At 40.5% G+C, this 20,305-nt stretch overlaps 1 protein-coding gene across 1 annotated transcript in view; it reads right to left on the bottom strand.

The window, feature by feature from the left end:
• Positions 1-2,281: 2,281 nt before the first annotated feature.
• Positions 2,282-20,305, bottom strand: part of cwc27 (CWC27 spliceosome associated cyclophilin) — a 29,913-nt gene continuing 11,889 nt past the window's right edge. Inside the window, exons 11-14 of the mRNA XM_062412949.1 lie at positions 15,646-15,749; positions 9,365-9,474; positions 9,151-9,257; positions 2,282-2,814 (exon numbers count right to left, since the gene is read on the bottom strand). Of these exons, the coding sequence (XP_062268933.1) occupies positions 2,652-2,814; positions 9,151-9,257; positions 9,365-9,474; positions 15,646-15,749 (484 nt within the window). The 3' untranslated portion in view covers positions 2,282-2,651. The remainder of the gene's footprint in view (positions 2,815-9,150; positions 9,258-9,364; positions 9,475-15,645; positions 15,750-20,305) is intronic.

Raw genomic sequence — 20,305 nt, 5'->3', positions numbered from 1 at the left:
GCTTTTAATAAGACATACACAGATGATATTTTAGAGACTGTTTAAGTCTCAAATTTGCCTCTACTGAGTTTTGTGAAGTTCTTTAACAGACAGAGGTCTGCGACAATCACAAACAGGCACGAAAGGATTATTTTGATGCAGATTTAGTAAAGAAATGTGAACCCATCCTTTCATTTCAGCTCTTCTGTCCGTTATACATCGGTGGCACAATTCACCCTGACCTGTACCCAGCAGCACCGAGTCAGTTCAATCACCTGTTTTAGATTTGCAGCAGCTCGAGCCAGGCCAGGCTCATAATGTAAAATTAACTCTCCTTCCTGTTCCAAATGAAAATGTAAGCATAATCCCAGAAGCGCAGTAAAAAAATAGTGTGTGGGCCAAACACAGCTCCTGGTCTCACACATGGCAGTGGCAGATCATTTACCCCCAGGAACCACCACAGGCAGGTGGAGTCTTTGGTTTGAATCGTTCTCAGCTCTGACTGCTTCAGTGGTGACATGAGGACGACGGTGTGGCAGATACTGTCGACAAAAACAAGCAGGCGAGTGATGCAATGATCTCTGGTGAATTAAAGGAATTGTTTGATGTTTTTTATTTGGAAAAAACAAATGCCTATTTGCTCCCTTAAACCATGAGAAGTCCAATGCAGACTGAAAGTATTGTTAGACAGTGCCCGGGCCACAAGTGACGCCGATACTAAACTGGCATTTATTAAAGCATATTCTATGAAATAGCTTGTTTGGGGAAACAACAGTGCAGCCACAATTTCTTATTTGTTCAATGGATGATGAATATTTAACTGGATTATCAACTATCCTTTCCTTTCAACATTTTTGTGTTTCAGCAGCAAATGAAGGCTGTGATGATTCCAGTGTCGACGAGAGTGAAAGGAATTAATTTATTTTTTTGTTGGATAGTAGGATTACGCAAAAACAAAAAAAAATCGGACGGTTAACCGTGAAACGGTGGAAGGTTGCGTTTTGAGCCCAGGAACACCCCCTCGATTTTTGGTTCAGATAGGAACAAAAAGGGTAGACCCAGGATTTTGTATTCACTTTCTTCAACATGAAAGAGAGATAGGTGTTACTGAGCGTCATTTTTGTGACATCTTTAAGAAGAAGAATCTGTCATGTGGAGCGTGCTGATATCAATGAACAGGTGGAAGTGTTATGTGGATCCAGATAATGATTTGGTTTTTGTGAATCAAAATACTGTTATTTATTAAGGGTTACTGTGCAGTAAAAAACATTCCTTTCAACTATATCAGATAATGGATACAGTGACGGAGGTATGTGCCCTATGAGTGCTCTTCTAGTTTGGAAAATGGCCTTATTTGCATCTTAAGCAGAGTTAGCTGGATAGATTGATACCTCTCTCATAACTCTGTTGAATATAAATACAGCAGCTGGTAAGTTCAACTCAGCCTACAGCCTGGAAACGGGTTAACCTGTTACCATTATGTCTAAAGCTCACTTATTAACACTTGCACAAACATCTTTGCCACAATATTGAACCAATTTAACCCACTACTATGAAGTGGGGTGTCCTCATTTCTGATGCATGCGACATGAGAAGATGCACCAGGTGACACATGAACACCCACTTATCTCTAAATAGACTTCTGTCCTGTTTTTGTTTCAAAACGTAATAATTCACAGGGAACAAAAGGGGTGCTGCTGTTTTACCTTGAGAAAAACGGAAACCCTGAAGCCTCACAGCAACTTTGCTTCTCACGGTATAAGACCAGATGTGTTTAACGCAATAGGAAAGATCAATGTAAGAGATTAAGAATCTCAGTGTAGGAAACCGTGTCTGAAATGAAATCCCTCCCAAAGAGCTGCCTAAAGGGATCTCTTATCTTCTGCCATTTTATTTCAGTGTCACTTGATTTTAGATTTTACACTTTGATACTTCATCTAAATGATGGGCCCTTTATAGAAGAAAGATACTTTTTTTGCATCTTTAGGAAAATATGAGGTTCATTTAATAATTTTATTGGGCTACATTTCTGGGTCAACTGTCGACAAAGTGTGATTAATATTCGGACTAACACAAGTCACTGATTGGGTAGTTTAATACATCAGGAGGAACTGGAACACAATGGATGCTGGTTATAACTCTGGTGTGATGGGGATGAGCTAATGTTGCTAAGTAAAATGAATTGCTTCTTTGTTATCTTTTTGGCTCTAAAATGCCACAGTACTTCTTTTTGTTCAGGTTTGTTATTTTCCTTTTTGTGTATGTTTGATGTATGTTAATTGAATCGAGTCAGATCATTACATGGTGTTTACAATGTTATTTATTTTTCTAACAAAGTCTAACGCTCACATTTAAGCTTTAGACGACATAGACAGAAGGAGAATGGCATAAACAACATTAGACAAAATCAGGTCGCGACCTTAATCATTACTGCGACTAGAGTCTTAATCCTGTTGAGTAACTGAGCGTTTATCTGTGTGCAGCTGTTCCGGGTGAAGAAGCCTTTCCATCACAGATCACAGAAATGGTATGCGCTCAGGTCAGTATCCTCAATCCAGATGTTGGAGCCAGGAGACTGTTCAACAAAAGCCAGGTTTGAAGTGGTGGACAAGCGGACAAGCAGAGTGCTGTATGAGCAGCTTGGGCAGGACCTGACCTCCAACCTTGTGACCTCACCTCTTGGCCTTCTTCTCCCTCAAGATCTTCTTGCTCTCCTCTCTCCTTCGTTTATTTACAGGGTTGCGCGGGTCGTGGATCTCAAAAGTGTCCTCGTCCTGAATGGTGGCATCCTTGACTTTTCTGGATTGCTCATCAAACTGCAAAACATGGGCCATCCTAAATCAGATGAAGAGAAGGGGGGGGGAGGGAGGAGAGAGAGTTCAAAGAACTGCGGGAAAGGAACCACTAAATCCCTGCTCTGTACCTTTTACCTAAAGCCTGGTCCCTTGTTTTTGCTTCGAGCACTTTGATTTCCTCATCATTACTTCCGACAAATGGGAAAAACCTTGGATTTGAGAAACCTTTTATGAATTCTGATCGCTGGGAATATATTTTCAGATGCAAATAATGATAATCATTATCATGTTCATGCCAAAAAAGATGAAAACGGGAAAGCTGCAGATGGAAGTCAAAAGGGAAAGAACAGAATAAAAAATTACAGTAAAATAATAATTTTATCAGAAACTCATAGAGATGAAATCACATCCAACAGACATGAACAAACACAGAATTCATTTTAATGCTTGTGTCTATCTGATGGCTACAAGTACAATATTCACCCTCCTTTCAGCTCTGGGTTTGGTCTCCACCAACTCCTGAGGGAAACAACTGGTTCTTTTGCGGATCTGGTTAATCACAACATTTGCCATATCTGCTTTTTAGTAGGGATGAGTATTGGGGTCAGACATAAGGACACCAAATGAGATGAGGAAGACTTTTTTTATTTTGGCCACAAAGTCAAGGGTTTAGAATAAAATTAAATGAAATCAGGGGAAGCTTTCTTTTTGAGAATACATTTGAAATGTGGTGAATAAAGTCAAAATATTGAAAATAGAGTCAACTCCTCTGGTTCATCAACCACTAATGTAATAATTTATATATTTGCATTTGTTTATTAGCCGCTATTTCAGTTTAATTAATGAGACCACCTCTTCCAACGTTTTTATGGGCCAAATAAAGCAAAAAGACTTCTGCTCTTCATTGTCAGCAAACCCAATTTTGGGAAACAATTTCACCAATTTATGTACACAAGGCATCTTGTAAAGCCAGTCAGATTCCCTAACATTAGCAGTTTGATATAATCATAAAACAAACTGTATTTAATCTTGAAATGTTATTCTCAATATTTCTACTCAATCGTTGAAATGCAACAAAAGAAAATAATCTTCCTATTGTCATTTTTTATGCCTGGCCTGAAATACGTTATGCTCTTCAGTTTAGTGTTGAGAATGTAGAGTACAGTGTTTATCAGAGCTTTTCCTGCCTGCTGACAACAGAGCTGATAACACTGATGAGACTCCGTCTGAAAAACCTAAACAAGGAGCTGAAGGAGGCTCGGTACTCTGTAGAGATCTGAGTAACTGCAGAGGCAGGTCAAGTTCATCACTACGACCCCTTTAACATATGGTCGTAAAATCTATAATAAAAAGTATTAATACGTGCAGCTTTAGTGACTTCTAAAAGGCTATGATGATTAAATAAATCAGTACACTGCAGAGCGTTGTCCTTTCGACTCGACAAAAAACTACATTTAAATATTTCGTATTTCTATCAGTGCAAAGCCGTGTTGAACCTAGGTCACATTGTTATGAACTCAGATTTTAAGCCTTGTAGGATTTCAAAGACCCTGGGGTACCCAGACCAAATGGTTCAAACATGATTTTGATTGACTGACTTATTAATAGTGGTGTTCAAGTTGCAGCAAAGTGGAGCTGAATGGGTCCTCTTACCAAATGTGGGAAACACAGTATTAGGCTCAGACTCTTGAGACATCTTAGCAGTAACAAAAAAAGGTTGAGTGAAAGCCAGAGTCCCAAGAGAACAGACAGTCATGTGTCTTTCATTTCCCAAGTCAGTTTCTGTTCCCCCGAAGAGAGATTAAAGAATCAGGACATTCCTCACAGGAGATATCGCTGTCAGACTCTTCACAGATAAAACACAGTTTCTACCACTGACGGGATTTCTTCAGCTGCTCCATGAAAACTCACAGTAAATCTGAACAACAAAGCAGGAGTGACTGATCAATTGTTAGGATCCTTTTTTACGGTCACAGATTACATCTTCACGATCAGGTCTAAGATCAGCTATTGGATATAAGTGAAATGTGAAGGATATTGTTGTGGACGGGGGAAATATTTGGCCATGAAAGCAGCATGGCAGAGTCAGTCGCTCCGTACGCTGCTTTGGTCCAGACCAAAATACCTAAACAACCACTGGACGTCATACCATAAATATTTGTACAGTTAATGATGCCCAGAGGATTATGCCTGATGACTTTGTTGATTCCTGGCCTTTCATCTAGCGCCATCATTGGGTCAACATTTTAATGTTGCTCTTCTTCTTAATCCACCTTAAGGATGGCATTTAACATATTGACAATAAAACATCTATTTGATGGGTCACCGTAGAATCTGGTTCAGACATTCAAGTCCATGCCAGGGCAAATTGTAATCGGTTTGGTGATGTCCTGACTTTTTTTCATTTAGCACCATCATCTTGCCAAAATGTCAGCTAGTCTAATGCTTCGGTTTACGACCATTTTTGTAACTTCATGAAACTGACAATCCAATATTCGAAACCACATGACCACAGCAATTGGCCCACTGTGCGGAGTTGAGAGAGGAGCCAGGGTCTGAAGTTCTCTCTCTGGCTTTCCTTTTATGTTTGTGACATAACTACTACTGTCACTTTTCGACACTTTCTAAAATCGAGTGCAACATTATGAAGGTCGTCAGACATATCTGATTCCCCATGTGGTCGGAAAATATGCCATACTTGTTCTTTTCTAGCATTAACCCAACAATTAATCTTGTTTGGATACAGCATCAAGTGGTTCTTCCAAGTTTTTTTGGGGCCTTGTTCGAAAGATAATGGAAGAGGAAAGAGAAAAAGGGTCCCCAACCCGACTCCTACACGGGAACCCTTCAATTGTTTATCTGCTCTCCTCTTTGTCATTTAGCGGAATACTGAATTTTGGAGGGAAGAGTGATCCTTGAAGATGTCATTGACAGAACATTGATTGGTCAATAAGTCATAAAGAACTATCTTCACAGACCAGAAGAACATGTTTTTCAACCCAGTTTAGATGAAGCAACAACTTTCGTATCGTTTAGGCCTCGTTCAGTCAAGTGTTTTTGTTTACAGCACGTCGACACCACCCCTCATCACCAAAAACACTACTTAGTGTATATGGCACGACTTGTTTCTCCTGAGATATTTGTCTTCTTAGTTTTTTTCAATTTTGCATCGGTCGCGTTTTAGAAACGTTATCACCACGGCCACTCAGGTTGGAGACCCTTTTTTCCTCTGTGCGGCTGTGGCTGAGGGGTAGAGTGGTCGTCCTCCAACCTGAAGGTCGGCAGTTCGATCCCCAGTCTGACCCATATTGAGGAAGAGGATAACTGGTCCTGTTTTAAAGGGGGCAGTTGCAACATATAATAATTTAATAAAGGTTTTTCTGTTCACAGCATTTCATGTGAAGCTAACTGACCAATAACAACTACTATTTTTGAAAGCCTCCTGACTCTACTTAAGTACTGTACATGAGTCCCAGTGGGTTTACTCATACTGCTACAAGTCACAACTTTTCAAAATTATCTTTAAAGTTAATCATCTTTCTTATCTAATGACACAACCTTGTGCTGTGTTTGTCTGAACAAAAACTATGCGTTTGAAACTGGCTCTCCTAAGTCAAGAAACTGTATTTTCTCTATTGTGTATTTTAAGATCTTTCGGGTTTGATGCCTCGTCGACTGTGTGCAGCGTGCGGTATGTCTGCTCCCGTCTCTGGCTGAGTGCACACTTTGAGTATGTTTGTGTGCGTGCGCTCTCTGCACTCTCGCCTGTGTTCATTTGAAATCGGCAGGAGTTGTGACAGCTCATCTAGAATGTCATGGCTAGACTCTGGCAGACCCTGTGGACTCCTGCTGCGTGAGCGGGCCGCCTCTGATAATTTGTCTAGCAGTCTCGGTGATGACAGTCCGCCGGCCGCACAGCCTCGGAGCCCCATACAGCTCGGAGACGTGATGTGGAAACCCAGGATTTAGGCCTTATCAAAACCACTCTGTGCTCTAATGATGCAAGGCAACAGAAGCTCCTCTGTTTATTTTTCTGGCTTTTTCGCTCAAGTAGGTGATGGAGATTAAGGAGTGCAGGAGGGATAGTGAGAGCCGCGGCGGCCCCTTGCATTGAGACTGTGAACCCTATGAGGTTGTGTGTGTGTTATAGCGCAGACCGAGGGGAGGAGGAGGAGGGGGCTGCAAAATGTGTAGACACAGACACAGATGGAATAGTTTACCTCCTCTGGCCCAGACTTGACTTCCAATGTCTGATCTGTTGTAACCCACATTCTGCTCACAGTGCTCCTAAAGTGGCACAGACTTCCCACTAGTGTTTTTCTAGGACAGCTATGCTACTGCCCCTGTCCCCCCCTCCCTCCTCACCATACCTGCTGGTGGTGGTTGCGGTGGGGGGCACACTGAGGCGACTGCGACCAGGGGAGGCTCCAAACGTCAGCCAAGGCTTCTCTCAAATTCATTAGGGCCCCCACACACAGACTTCAAGGGGGCTTCTCGAGACTAATAGCAACTACAGATTTTGTTATTCTACATCTCTCACACACAGACACTTTGCTCAAATTCAAACACATGGTATTCATTTCAAACCCTCACTCCGTGTAGTAAGACTTTGAGATCTTTGGTGAAAAACAGAATATGAGAGGAAAACACAGCGTCAGGGCCAATTTCCTGATGGCCAATCTGGTGGCTGCGGGGTGAAATCCCACCTTGACACACACAGACACACGCACACACACAACTTGAAATTTCACACACATTCATCCAAATCTGGGGTAAGCTCTCGATCTGACAAAAGGTCAGGTCCATCGTTCCCAGCAGAGAAAGAGGTTTTGTGACCAGTTTACTGTCTCATTTATGGTGGTCTGACTATTAAAATAAAGGATTTCTTTCACAACCTCGTACAATCCAGTGCATCAATAGAATAACACTGTAAACCAGCAGAGGCTGATGAAAAAGGCATTTTTGTGCCAACTCGTCGCGCTTGAAGTTCATCCTCTATAAAACAATGCGTTCTTGAACTCTGCAGGAGCCCCTGGTACTCTGCTACTAATATATGCTACGGTGAATAGTGATTTAAAGTTGAGCGATCTTATTCTGCTCTCTTTGGTGATGCAGTATTCTGCTCCAGGGGTTTCGGCATTTCTTCGCTGCATGTTTGTCATAAACTACTCCCAAAAATGTGCCTGCAATGGAATTACAATAATTACAAGTAAGAAGTGTTCAACTTTGAAAAGGAAAGCAGTGTGAGTCAACGGTGCCTATAAATCTGACCTGTTAGTAAGCATCAAAATCTGATGTCAAACACAGCTGTTGTACAATAAATAATCTCAATTCAGAGTCATGACCTCCTCCTTTGACTCAGCTGGGCTGTGGAGGTCCGGGGCTGTGGCAGTAAACTTCTCCCTAAGTAATGCCAGCTGACCTCAAACAGGTTAATGCAGTGATTTAGTTTTGTACTCACGTAAAGCTGAAGGACTTAAGAAATACAGCAAACAATAATAATCATTTTGGAGAATTGGACTTGACGATCGGATGATTATTTGCCTGAAAGATGAATTGACATTGCCGCTCTTTTTTGAGACCATTTTGACATCAGTTTCTTCTGAGTTTTTTCCAACAGTGGTTCCTTTTTTCTTGAGCTACAAAACCGAGACAAGCCCTGGTTACCGAAAAACATTATTAATCATCAGAAATTGTTTAGAGCAAAAATGGTCCAAATTTGCTCTGCCAATAGAAGATATTTAAGACAGACACTAAAACATCTGATAACCTGTTGGCAAACCCATGACATACACTCCTGATCAAAATTTTAAGACCAGTTAAAAAATTGCCTGAATTTGCATTTTGCACTGTTGAATCTTAGGAAGGTTCTAAGTAGAGTTTCAAAATGCAAAAAGAAGAAATGGGAACAAGAGCCCAAAAGTTGTGAGCAGGCAATTTATTGAAACAACAATTTAACTGAAGTAGGCTGTTAATCAGTTGATCAAACGTTTTGATTTTAATCAGGAGTGTACAACATCTTCACATCTATCCTGTGGATTCATCTCTTTTAATATGACCGAGATTCAAATTGAGTAGAGCAATAAACTTCTTAGACACATTCTTTATAACAATATATCTCTGATAAACCAATATTTCAGTTCAAGCGTCAACAATGATATTTAAGATTCTAAAGGATTGATGAATGACTTCCTGTATTAATTACTCGCTGTGACAGAAATCCAGGAAAAAGTCATACCTCAAAATTGTGGTCGGGGATGTGCACGTCTCACTTTCTTTATCAACAGGTAAATACGTTCCAACATACTAATACGTTCCAACATACTAAGAGTGATAGATGAAATAAAGGAAAAACAGACGATCTAGGCTCACTGACCATCCTTTGTCATCATCTTCTGCCAGTTCCTCCACGTCTACGTCCGCTGGAGCTTCGGTGATGGCTGACGACAGCTTGTCCTTGAAGCGATTGAGCAGGGCCAGTGTCTGCAGGGCAGAAACAACAGACACTGTTCGAACTCACGGTGCAAAAATCAACTATAGCAGGATACCAGATCAGTCTGTTGAAATGACTTCGAGTTCAGTTATCTTACCTCTGCCTCTCTGCTTGTGCTCTTCTTCGGTTTTTGTTTCCTGAGATCATCGTACTTCTTTCTTCCCTCCAGGTACTCAGCGACCGCCTCACTGCTTGGCTTTGTGTCCGCTGGACAGACAAGGGAGACATCGTGGCTGGTTATAATAAACTCATCTAAACTCATCATAACTGCCAGGTATACTAAATCAAGTCCTTAGAACTGTTGTTTTTTCACATTCAAGAATATTATCAGGCTGATTCTGTGTGTCAGAAAGTCTGGGAGCTTGTAGTCGGGGTTGCCTTCTGACAAACCATAACAAACCGTCCTGCCTAAATAATCTACTTTTTAATTAACAAACAATTTGTAATATATATACATATATACACATTGTAAAAAATGTCATTCGTCACATTTATGGTTTCCGTGGAGCAGGGAGTTAGGCCATAGTTTACTGACCATAAAGTTGTTTTTATGGGCAATCTTTAATTTTTAATTTTATTAAATTAAAAAGGAGAAATATTGTGCTCACAGAAATGCAACCTTCCTAAACCTAAATGACCTCAAAACTATTTTACTATAGTAAGAAAAGACCTTAATCAGGATGAGTATCCGATGCAATAGGTTGACAACTTCTTGGAAATAGAAATACCCCTGCCTCCCATGCTGTGCAACACTTGACTGATGAGCTGCTAAAAATGGGCAAAACATGTTTAGAGAGAAAAGACAGAAGGAAGTGAAGCTTGTCAAGCTATGACAGTGACAAAACATGATAATAAGAAAGGTGAAAAGATGAGGCCACACAGGGCAGTCCTCTTGATCTCCGGTTGACACACTCTGCATGGATCCATACTGCTGCCAACATTCCCTAAGATGTAGTGGACTAATGCCCAACCTAGTAACCTCTCACTTTTATCTTTCTCAGGGATGACCTACATTGCTGCTGCTACCTTATACACAAACCTTATGCAACGATTGCTCCGGGGGTAAGGGGTAGGCAAGGTAAGGCCCCTTTAATCCTCAACCGAGACAGGACGCATGAGCATATGTGCACTTTGTTCGCTTGGTTTGAGAAAAGATTCCGCGAAAGTGACTACGTTGCTTTGAGAAAAAATGTATTCACGATCCTGCAATGAATGTCCTTTAAAAATATTTTTTGTTTGAGAATTACGATGTAGGAAGTAGGGCTCGAACAACAAGTCCGTATCAGATTAGCTCTTCAGCCAACAATCAATCTAAAACCATATTTTTGCTATGATCTGTGTGGTTTATCACATGCACAAAGTGGGAGTAAAGTCACAGGACTGGAGGCAGCGCTAGGAATCACTTCCCACTGTCGTCCTATGCAATGGCTGAAAAGGTCTCATCATGGCTGAGTAGAGAGACAATCCGCATGCTGACATTGGTGTCTCATGCTGTTAATGTGCGTCTGTAAATCTCCCGGCTTAGACACTCGGGCAGTGAAGTCACAGAGTGGCAGACGGTGAGCATAGTCGGCTGGAGCCCTTTCTTTCCACAACAAAATGTGATGTCACACACAAACACACACGCACACGCACACACACGCACACGCACGCGCCCCCTGGGACAGCATCACCTCTCGGGCCGAGCTGGGCCACCCCCTCACTGGATTCTCTGACACATTCAGGTGCACAAAACAAATGATGCAACAGAGAAAACACTGTTGTTTAGTAAGAGCTGTCAATGTATGATTATTGCCCTAACCCCTTAATATAAGCCTGGCTGTGACAAGTGCAGTGATTTACAATATCTACTAATTACAAAAAAAACATAAAACAAAGCATAAGACACAGAAAATCTTTTGGAGGGGAAACCCTAAACTGACCTCAGCTCTCACAGTCTGGCTCGCCAACCAGAGACTAAACAAATCTTATTAGAGACAAATACAGTATATGAACTTAAATCAGTAATACCATTAGACTCTAGACTGAAAGTCTATTTTCACTAGGCTGCACAGACACTTGGATATTAAAGGATGAGGTCAAGATCTTGGGAAACCTGTTTATTTGATTTGTTTTGGAGCTTTAGATGAGATGATAGACAAAGCTCTCACATATGTGTGCTAAATATAAAGCAACAGCCAGGAGACAGTTGCTTAGCCTAAACATTGGAAATAAGGGGATCTGTCAAAAGTAAAGCAAAGTGGAAAAAAAGGCTCCTCTTAAGCTACCTCTGTAACACCTTATATATATATATAAAAAAGTCATCATTACAAAAAATTACATATAAAATGTGAAGTCTATTGATATATATATGGCCCTTTCCATGGTGGGAGAAATTCTACTCATGTTATAAGTTCTTTACCAGAAGTCTCACAGCTTTCTGAGGAGAAATAGTAGTATTTTAGGAAAAAGTAAGTTCACCTCAGGAGAAACGTAAGTGAAAAAACAAAGAGCCTCAGTTCCACGGGGTGTTTATCATTTCAGAAAGCCATGTAATTACTCTTATTTCTCTGGGCCTTTTGGCTGTGAATACTCCAAATACTGAGCAGTCGCAGCCGTGGAAATCTGAGTTCCACACTTTCCCCACCTCCCTTGGTGTCCTCACAGAAGTCTGCACTGCCGCTCGTGGGGCAAATCTTTTTCTCGTGATTTATGAGACCAACAAGTGATATCCCTCCGTCCCTCTCCCACTCTGATGCTCCGCTTCAGCCTGTGACATGCTGGATGCTGACTGATGATGCCCCGAGGTCCTACATGGTGAACACACATCACCCTGTCCAGCTGTTGTCACTAACTACCATCTTTGGGTTTGATGGCCTTTCTAACCGCATTCTTCCCCTCTCCTGTCACCTGGGTTCAAGGGAGCTACAAATCAAGCTGCTGATGTCGTAGAAACCCACGGCTATTGTGCACGACTAACGCCTCCCGCCTAGGATAAAAGGGTCGCCTTCTCTCTTAAACAACGCTTTTACAGAAAAGTCAAAGCAGCACGGTACCGCGCTCATCAATCAAAAAAACATCAAAAAACTTTGTCAGGTAGTGCTTTAAGGTCAGCATCAACTAAATCATCCACAATTATGCAACAAAGGAGACTGTTTACGGACATATTTCAGAGGCGAGCAATTAGAAATAGCTAAACTTGTCAAAAACTGTCAAGTGCTATATTGAAATTGCAAAATAACATGCTAAACCTTATCACGGGGTAACTGGCGTTTCAAATACCACTCTGCCACAAGATTTCTTCTAGATCAACAACATGACTGGCACAAGTGTAATAAAACATTCAGAGCAGAACCTGTATAATATCTAAATGGGATAAAGACTGTCGCCACTTAATTTAGGTTGGGTATAGAATGGACAGTGGTTTCAGAATGGCCCTCTTATTTTTGGCTGTGGTACCCAGCGGCCATGCCAAGAAGGAGAAAACCAGACTACTAGAACATGCTGTAATTTATGTGATGAAAAGTGAAGTGACGACGGTTGAAAAAATAATTCAAAAAGGTTATAAGAAAAAATAAATGAAATGTGTACTTTAGCCAGTGGTAAACTCTGAAGAGACTCTTTCCCTTGCACTCCAAAATCAAGAGGACTGTTATGCACATACCAGCCATATGGAGAGGGGGGAGGGCTGCATCCAAGGATGGGGATTGGACATGGACTGACTTCAAGCAGGAATGTCGACCATATAACATGTAATATCATATAATATTGCAACTATAGACAGATTGTACCATTGCAGAGAAAAAAAAAAATCATGATTCTATACTTCTCTACTATGTTTATGTTATGTATCCACAGGCTGAGAACAAAACAAGTGATCAAAAAATACAAAAATATTCAGCTTGCAGCAAGAAATAAACCTCCTCAGATTGAAGGAGCAGGACTGAGAGAAGGCTTTAACAATTACTCAAAAGGTTTTCAAAGTGGGAAACTGCAGAGGCCTGCATATTACTACTATTAGTTATTACATTAGTCATCAGAAGGAGATTGTGTACAATAGCATTAATGTGTGTGTGTGATATAGTTAAATAGACAGTTTGGAGATTTTAGTTTAGTTTTAGTTTGTAATTGTACTTTTGGGAATTCCTAGAACTCTTTGAACACCCTGAACTCTCACTTTGCTGCAGTGATGTACAGGTGTACCTTAGAACCCTGTGACATTACTGCTGGGTGAGGTTACAGGTGAAGAAAGCACAAAGCAGCGTCAAGGCTTCAGACAGCTGAGAAAAAGATCAAGCATTTGCATCAGTGGGGCTTTAGCCTGAGTGATGGCTACCCGTGGGAAATAAAATGGACCTGTGTATTAGAATGACAAAATAGAAGAAGTAGGACGATTTTTATGTGGAATAAATCACATGTTTCTCCATGGGCTTAAGTCCTTTATGTAATCTTTTATTATATATGTATGCTTTATATACTGTATACTTATGTTATAAACTTTATGTAAGCTTTTAGAAATGCAGTGTCCCAACCGTGGGAACCTTTGTCCTCGGTAGCTTTTCTTTCAGCGTGTTTTGGTCTGGGTTAGACTCGCACAACTTCACACAACCTTGACAAATTATACATTGTTTGAAAGCTGTAGCTCTCCTGATTCTATCTGTCCAAAGCATTTTAGGATCCGCATATCACAGCAACAGCTGTTGACACAGTACTGGTTTAGACTCGTGGAGCTACACTGTTTTCCACAGAAGAGGTGCAACTTCAGTCCTTATCCCCTATTATTTATACCAAAAAACAGATTAGATAAAAAAATACCTTTATACCACATTTTTCTTTCTTTTCAGTGGTTCAGTATCTCAAATTGAGTTTGTGGATGTACATTTTAACGGGTTAGGGTTAGGGCTCAAGTAGAAATTGTCATCCTATTCAATCTTCTGACATTTTAGAAAGTAACTAAATGGAAATTTGAAAATGTACCTTTCTATTTCAAACCTACACTGTCCAGATGTAGAGGAATGTGAGTGAAATGATCAGTGGCTGACCTTCACAAAGCGGTCAGAGTGGAAGCAGGAGAATGAGTAAAGCTTTAAGGGACGTCAGTGTCTATGTGATCCTTAATGCATCTGTGCAGCTTCACCAGAGGGACGAGATAAAACGAGCCCTCACCACAGTGTTCTTCTGGGGCCGAGCTGAGATCCGAGATTTATGGAAACTGAGTAGACATCCGTCTCCCCTGCAGCAGCCCTTGGCCCATGACATCTAAGAATTACATCTAATGGAATTAAGTTTTGCTTCCAACACCGAAATGTAATGAGGAACTCTTAAAAGAAACTCTTGCCTGTGGCTAAGCTACCACAGAAGCCCAAAACAAAGGTCCCTGGCAGAGGCTCAATACCTTGTAAGATAATGGAGGAGCTTAGGCTATTTGCCACTTGGTGTAACTATGTGGTGCTGCTACGACCTCAACACTTGAGTTTATAACTGGATCGGTTGAGTTGTTTGTAGAAACTTTTAACTCTCTGCAAATATAACGATGGGCAACACGTCGAGTCAGAGACACCAACAGAATCTTAGCTAATCTAAGGATTGTGTTTTGTGCTCTTTAACCTAAAAGCAGCACCAAAACCTTGAGCCATTCAGCAGCGAGCCATGAGCGGACTCAGTGTCTGCGGTGAAATAAATAAAACCATCAGTGTTCGGAGAGACAAAAACAACGTTTGAGCAACAAAATCCCGTCATGGGCTCCAGTAAATATTGTCTGGTAGTGATCCCATAGTTAGGCTGGTCCCCGAAGAACTCCACTCATGAAAACTATTGTGTATGTTGCACAACAACACTCTCACACACTCACACACACACAACCTCAGGCTAACCTCTGTGCCTAAGTGGTTTGTTTCAGCATCAGCAAAAATCCAAAGATTGACGACATCATGACAAACTGCAGTTCTGTGGGGGGTGATAGTGGTGGGGGGGCAGATTTTTATGGAATGACACTTAGCAAGGCAGTAAACTCAAAAACACACAAACAGTTTAAAGTGCAACTACAGCGGACACTCAACTATTTCTTCACCCACACAGTTTCCTGCGAGCTGTAACACAAAAATGCAGACACTTGGGGGGGGGGAAATAGACGTCTGCAACTAATTGACTAAATCAAAGGGGGTTGCCTGTCTCTGTGTCCATTAGCAGGGAATGTAGCACAGACCACCTTCTCAGAGACTTTGTTCACACTTATTGCAGTAAAAGAAAATCCATTGTCAAACTTCGTTAAAAACATCTTGTTGTTTTAGGAGAAGTGTAAACGAGTATATTAGCAAACCACAGATAAATTCACAGCATAATTGGGAACAGTAAAACACATCAATTAGTAAAAGCAGGGGAATAATCATGCTCACATACCGTCCTTGACTTCCTCTTCTGCCGGTTTTAAACTATCCTCTTTCCTTTGCTTGATGGCTTGAAGATCCCTCTTCAACTGTCGTGACTCTTTTCGTAAATCGTCACTGTGAGCAGAGAAATGAGGTTTAGGGGACAACATCTACATTGCTACCGTTATAAAGACTTACACCTGTAACAAGCTCCTGCTGTAAAAGATGCATAAACATCATCAAACAAAAACACCCTGATTGTTCCTGATCTCTAAAAAAACCATGAATTGTTCTGAAACATTTAGATTCTCTACCTTTAATGTGCATGGCCAATTATGTGGGCATGGAGGTGTCAGAATGAAGAAAAGACATTAACGCATGTTAATTCATTTGATGGAGCCATAACAAAATAATTGGTTAGGCTCCTGGAAAGTGCCAGAAGGGATGTTGAGGTTGAGCACACTCAAGTCAGAAAAACAAGAAACACTTGTTTAGGGACAAGTAATCGTCAATGGAGATCAAGGGAAATTACTCTGACAGTTGAAGAGATTTCTAACTTATTAAAATGTTGTCACTCAGTGGTGGTAATATACTGTATATAATTACTCTGGTGACCTTATTTCCTGCTTTTCCGATTATTTTTAATAATTTTTGAACTTGTTTAAAATGTATTACGCCCCCAGACAAAGTTATTTTTCACTTCAGTCTGTTTGTTGGTTTCTTTGATTGTTTACAAGCAAGATAAGATTAAAACCTACATGGATTTCCAAACAACGTGGTCAAAGGATGTGGCATGGGTCAGGGATGACCCGTTTAATTTCGTGGTGGATCTGGATCAGGGAGTGGATCCAGGATAGAGTGTTTCACAACATTTTCCCAGGGAATATCTTTCTTCACTTTATGGTAAAACTCACACATATTAATTAAGGGAATTAATATCTACGTGTGTGTGTGTTGGTGCAGCTTAATAGACTGTGACTTGGAGGAGGTATGTGCTCTACTAAGTGCAATTCTATTTGAACATTTCTCGCAAACAAAACATTTGGAATCTTTACAGAGGTTTTGAGGTCAGAAGAAAGTACAAAATCTGGGCTGTGAAGTCCTGAGTCAAGTCCAACATTGAGATCCTTTGTTTTCCGTCCCAATCCGTGCACTCTACACACAAAATACTGCAACTCAATTCATTTTATTAGTCATGAATTAATGCTGCTAAAGTCTAAACGTAATTGAAAGTCTTGTTTGAGTTTCACATCAAGTCTTCAGGTCAAATCAGATCATCAGATTCTTTAGTCCCAGTGACTTTGTACAAAAGCACATGCACACAGTGAATATGAAGCAGAGCACAACCCTTTGGAAGCCTCGGGATGTTATTGCAGTTAATTGTGTGCAGTTAACTTCATAAACGTCTTGTGATACTTGAAATACACAACTGTCAGGTGCTGTTAGTGACAGCAGGAATGAAAAACTTTATACCTTTCCCAAAGTGGCACTACATTAAGTATTACAGGCGCCATAACCTTTACAAACCCTTATAAAACCTTTAACTAGATGACAGGGGGAGGCCAAAGCACATCTTCGCTTCCTTGATTCAAGGTAGCATCTCTTGGCTCGAAGCCCAGCACATTCAAGGCTAAATGCAAGTCTGAAGAGAAGCAAGCGATGCTGATTATCGTTCCCTTTCACATGATTCAGCCTACTGCCAGTTGCAGAGCAGATCTGTTATGTTAGGAAATGATAATATTTTTGTACTGCCTGACAGCTCTGTTTTTGTCCCATTCTCTTACGGAGCCACAAAGCACAGGTAAGCTGCACAGTCTGGGCCCCTGGCCTAGAAACATGTGAGGCGTCTCCAGACCAAACAATGGCTGCCTTTGTTTCTTACATCTGCTCCTCTGGACTGACAATCATTTATATCCATCTCTCTCTTTTTATCTGGAACTTTCATTCTCCTGCTTGTAGCTTTCCAACACCCATGTTATCTGACGTTGTCTGTGGCCAAGCATGGAGGCATCAAACTGAGTGACATTTTAACTCTAAGTGCCTTTACAAATATTAGCAGCTGTGGCTGACTTGATGTCATGTCTCCTGCTCGTTAGCTTCCCCGCTGCTCCTGAAGATACACATGAGGAATCAGTCAGACATGCAGTTGTTAGTCCTCTCCTTTCCCGAAGAAAAAAAAAAGAAAAGAGTTGCAGCTGAATCCAGACTTGAGCTGCCAAGAGCAAAAGTGGTTGGCAGGGTCAGACTTGGCCTGTGTGAGGAAGTCTCCTGCTCAGCTCTGTCTAGAAGCAATGACAACAAACCTCCTCTTTTTTGAGACATATTTTTACATACAGTATGGTAATGTGAGGCAGATGTGACAGACCTGAGGTGGGCCCGAAAACATAGTAATTCAAAGACTTTAAACTGTCATTCACAGTATCACATGGGTAAAGAGGTGAATCCTTTTTTTCTTTACTTGTTACACCTTGATTTAGGACAGAATATTGGCCTCGATATTAACTACATATGGCCACTTTCTCTTCTATTTGTAATGTGTAAATACTGCTGTAGTGGTGAGCTCAGTGAGTCTGTAACGTTATGCTGAGGCACTCTCTTTGGAGTATGTCGTCATCATCATCTCCTAAACTTTTTGAAGGACTATAAAGAACAATTTGTTCTGTAGGATACTACACATCTTAGCCAGTTGGGAGTACAACAGTTAGACGTGTTTGTCAGCATAAACATTAATTAATTTAGTGTGAGTGACATTATAAAAGAATAATCAGCAGAGGCATATTTCTAATAATATGAGGCCCAAAATTAATTACAATTCCCCATAATTGAAGGCAAGGTGAAGCAGCTGAGTAGACTGTAACCACCGAAATGCCACATTAACAAACAAACTACAGACAGAAGGTATCCATACTCTTTCCCACAACCACAGTGTACTGTGATCAATTCTCTAATTAAAAAATGACTAAATGAATGGTAAAATAATTAATACATACTTAGAACACAATATATTTAACATATCTTAGACTTTTTAAGGCTTAAAATTCATTATATTGAATTGAATTCATGATGTTGAATTTTAGGCTTTTTGTGACAGTGGAAATCCTGCGTAATGCAACTTTCTGGTTAAGATTTGCTCTCCAATTATCAGGCCCAAACCTGACTGAATTATCAAAGAACAATGATTGCTGTATGTGGTTATATAATATTAGATTTCTGCACACAAACTATGATCTCAAAATGACCTGAACTGACTTGTCTGAAAAAACTTGAAATAAATACTAAGCAATTGTCGATACTGATATTTCTTTTACAGCTATTGTAGTTGTTGAGTTGGCAATCTCCTTTATATAAAGTCCACTGCATACACACATTGTTTTGATTGTTTCATCTTCTCCTTGGAGGCTTCTGGGCATGACTTCTATGTGCCCTGTGTGTTAATTTAACTCTGTGTCAAGTATGACTCCAGGCTCTTACTTGAACAGAGAGCTGCCTCTTCTCCAGGACTGAGAGGCGAGGTTTTAGACACACGTATATTCTGCAGAGAGGAACGCTTTGGACTGAGTGATCATTTTCTGCCTGCCTTGACATGCTGCCATTCAGAAAACAAGAGACGTATCCAGGGCAACGGCCAAACAATCGGCTCCACAACCCCGCTGCCAATAATGAGAAAGAGGCCAGAAAGGACAGGAAAAGTCCCAACAACATCTGTTAGGACACACCTTGGGGCTCAGAAAATTCCTCAGGACCCTCACATCACGGCACTGCAAATTATTTTTGCTTTGACCAAACTGGATAAATCACGTTTTGTTGAAATCCAGAGTATTTATATATTCAGATTGCTCCGGCAGTGGCAGTGATATTTGCGGATAATACCAACATCATTATCAATGTGTAATGACATTCACACTTTCTTAACATTAAAGGTAGGGTTGGTAATCTTGGAAAAGCAGGATCCACGTTGAACACATGCAACTGATACATCCCTCCCATCAACCCTCTTGTCAAAGCTACGCCCCCAAAATATATGAATGCACACTACCTGTGACCGATAAGTACGTATAAGTATAATTGATTAATTAATATTTGCCGGATTAATTCTAGAGAAAAATATTGTTGGTTATTTTCTCATATATTGCATATTTTTTTATTTTGAAAAAATTAACTAATGTCAGATCAATGGTTTATATGAAAACGGCAAAACTTGACTAATGCTACCAAGGAGCGGGTTAACATTAGAAAACAATATACAGCACTGAGGCTCACCTATCTTGAACACAACCCTTCTGCACCTCATCCAGGCCACATTCAAGCTTAAAGCCTATGTAACATAGTTGTGTACTTAGTGGACATGTACAAATTAATAAATCAAAGCACATTGCATCATACACACTCATCCTTGCAAAGAGATTTGTTGTTGATAAATATTTATACACAAGAACTGCCACGAGTTACATGACTACTAAACCAACTGCACAAAAACTAACTGTTTCCATTACTTCTCGTTTCTAAAATAGACAAATAGTAAAAATCATATATTTCTCCACACAGTACATACATCTACAAGGATAGAAAAAAATGGAGATGGAAAAAACTTTAATAACGGATAAGCAGTTAGTAAGTCTGTTAAATGCACAGACTTCCCTTATAAAACTGTTTTCATTGGCAGTTATGTTGAGCTACAGTGCGATCCTGTT

The sequence above is a fragment of the Platichthys flesus genome, chromosome 19, assembly GCF_949316205.1.
Source record: "Platichthys flesus chromosome 19, fPlaFle2.1, whole genome shotgun sequence".
Classification (NCBI taxonomy): domain Eukaryota; kingdom Metazoa; phylum Chordata; class Actinopteri; order Pleuronectiformes; family Pleuronectidae; genus Platichthys; species Platichthys flesus.
Note: the sequence above shows the minus strand (reverse complement) of the source record. Positions and strands in the feature narration are given on the sequence as shown.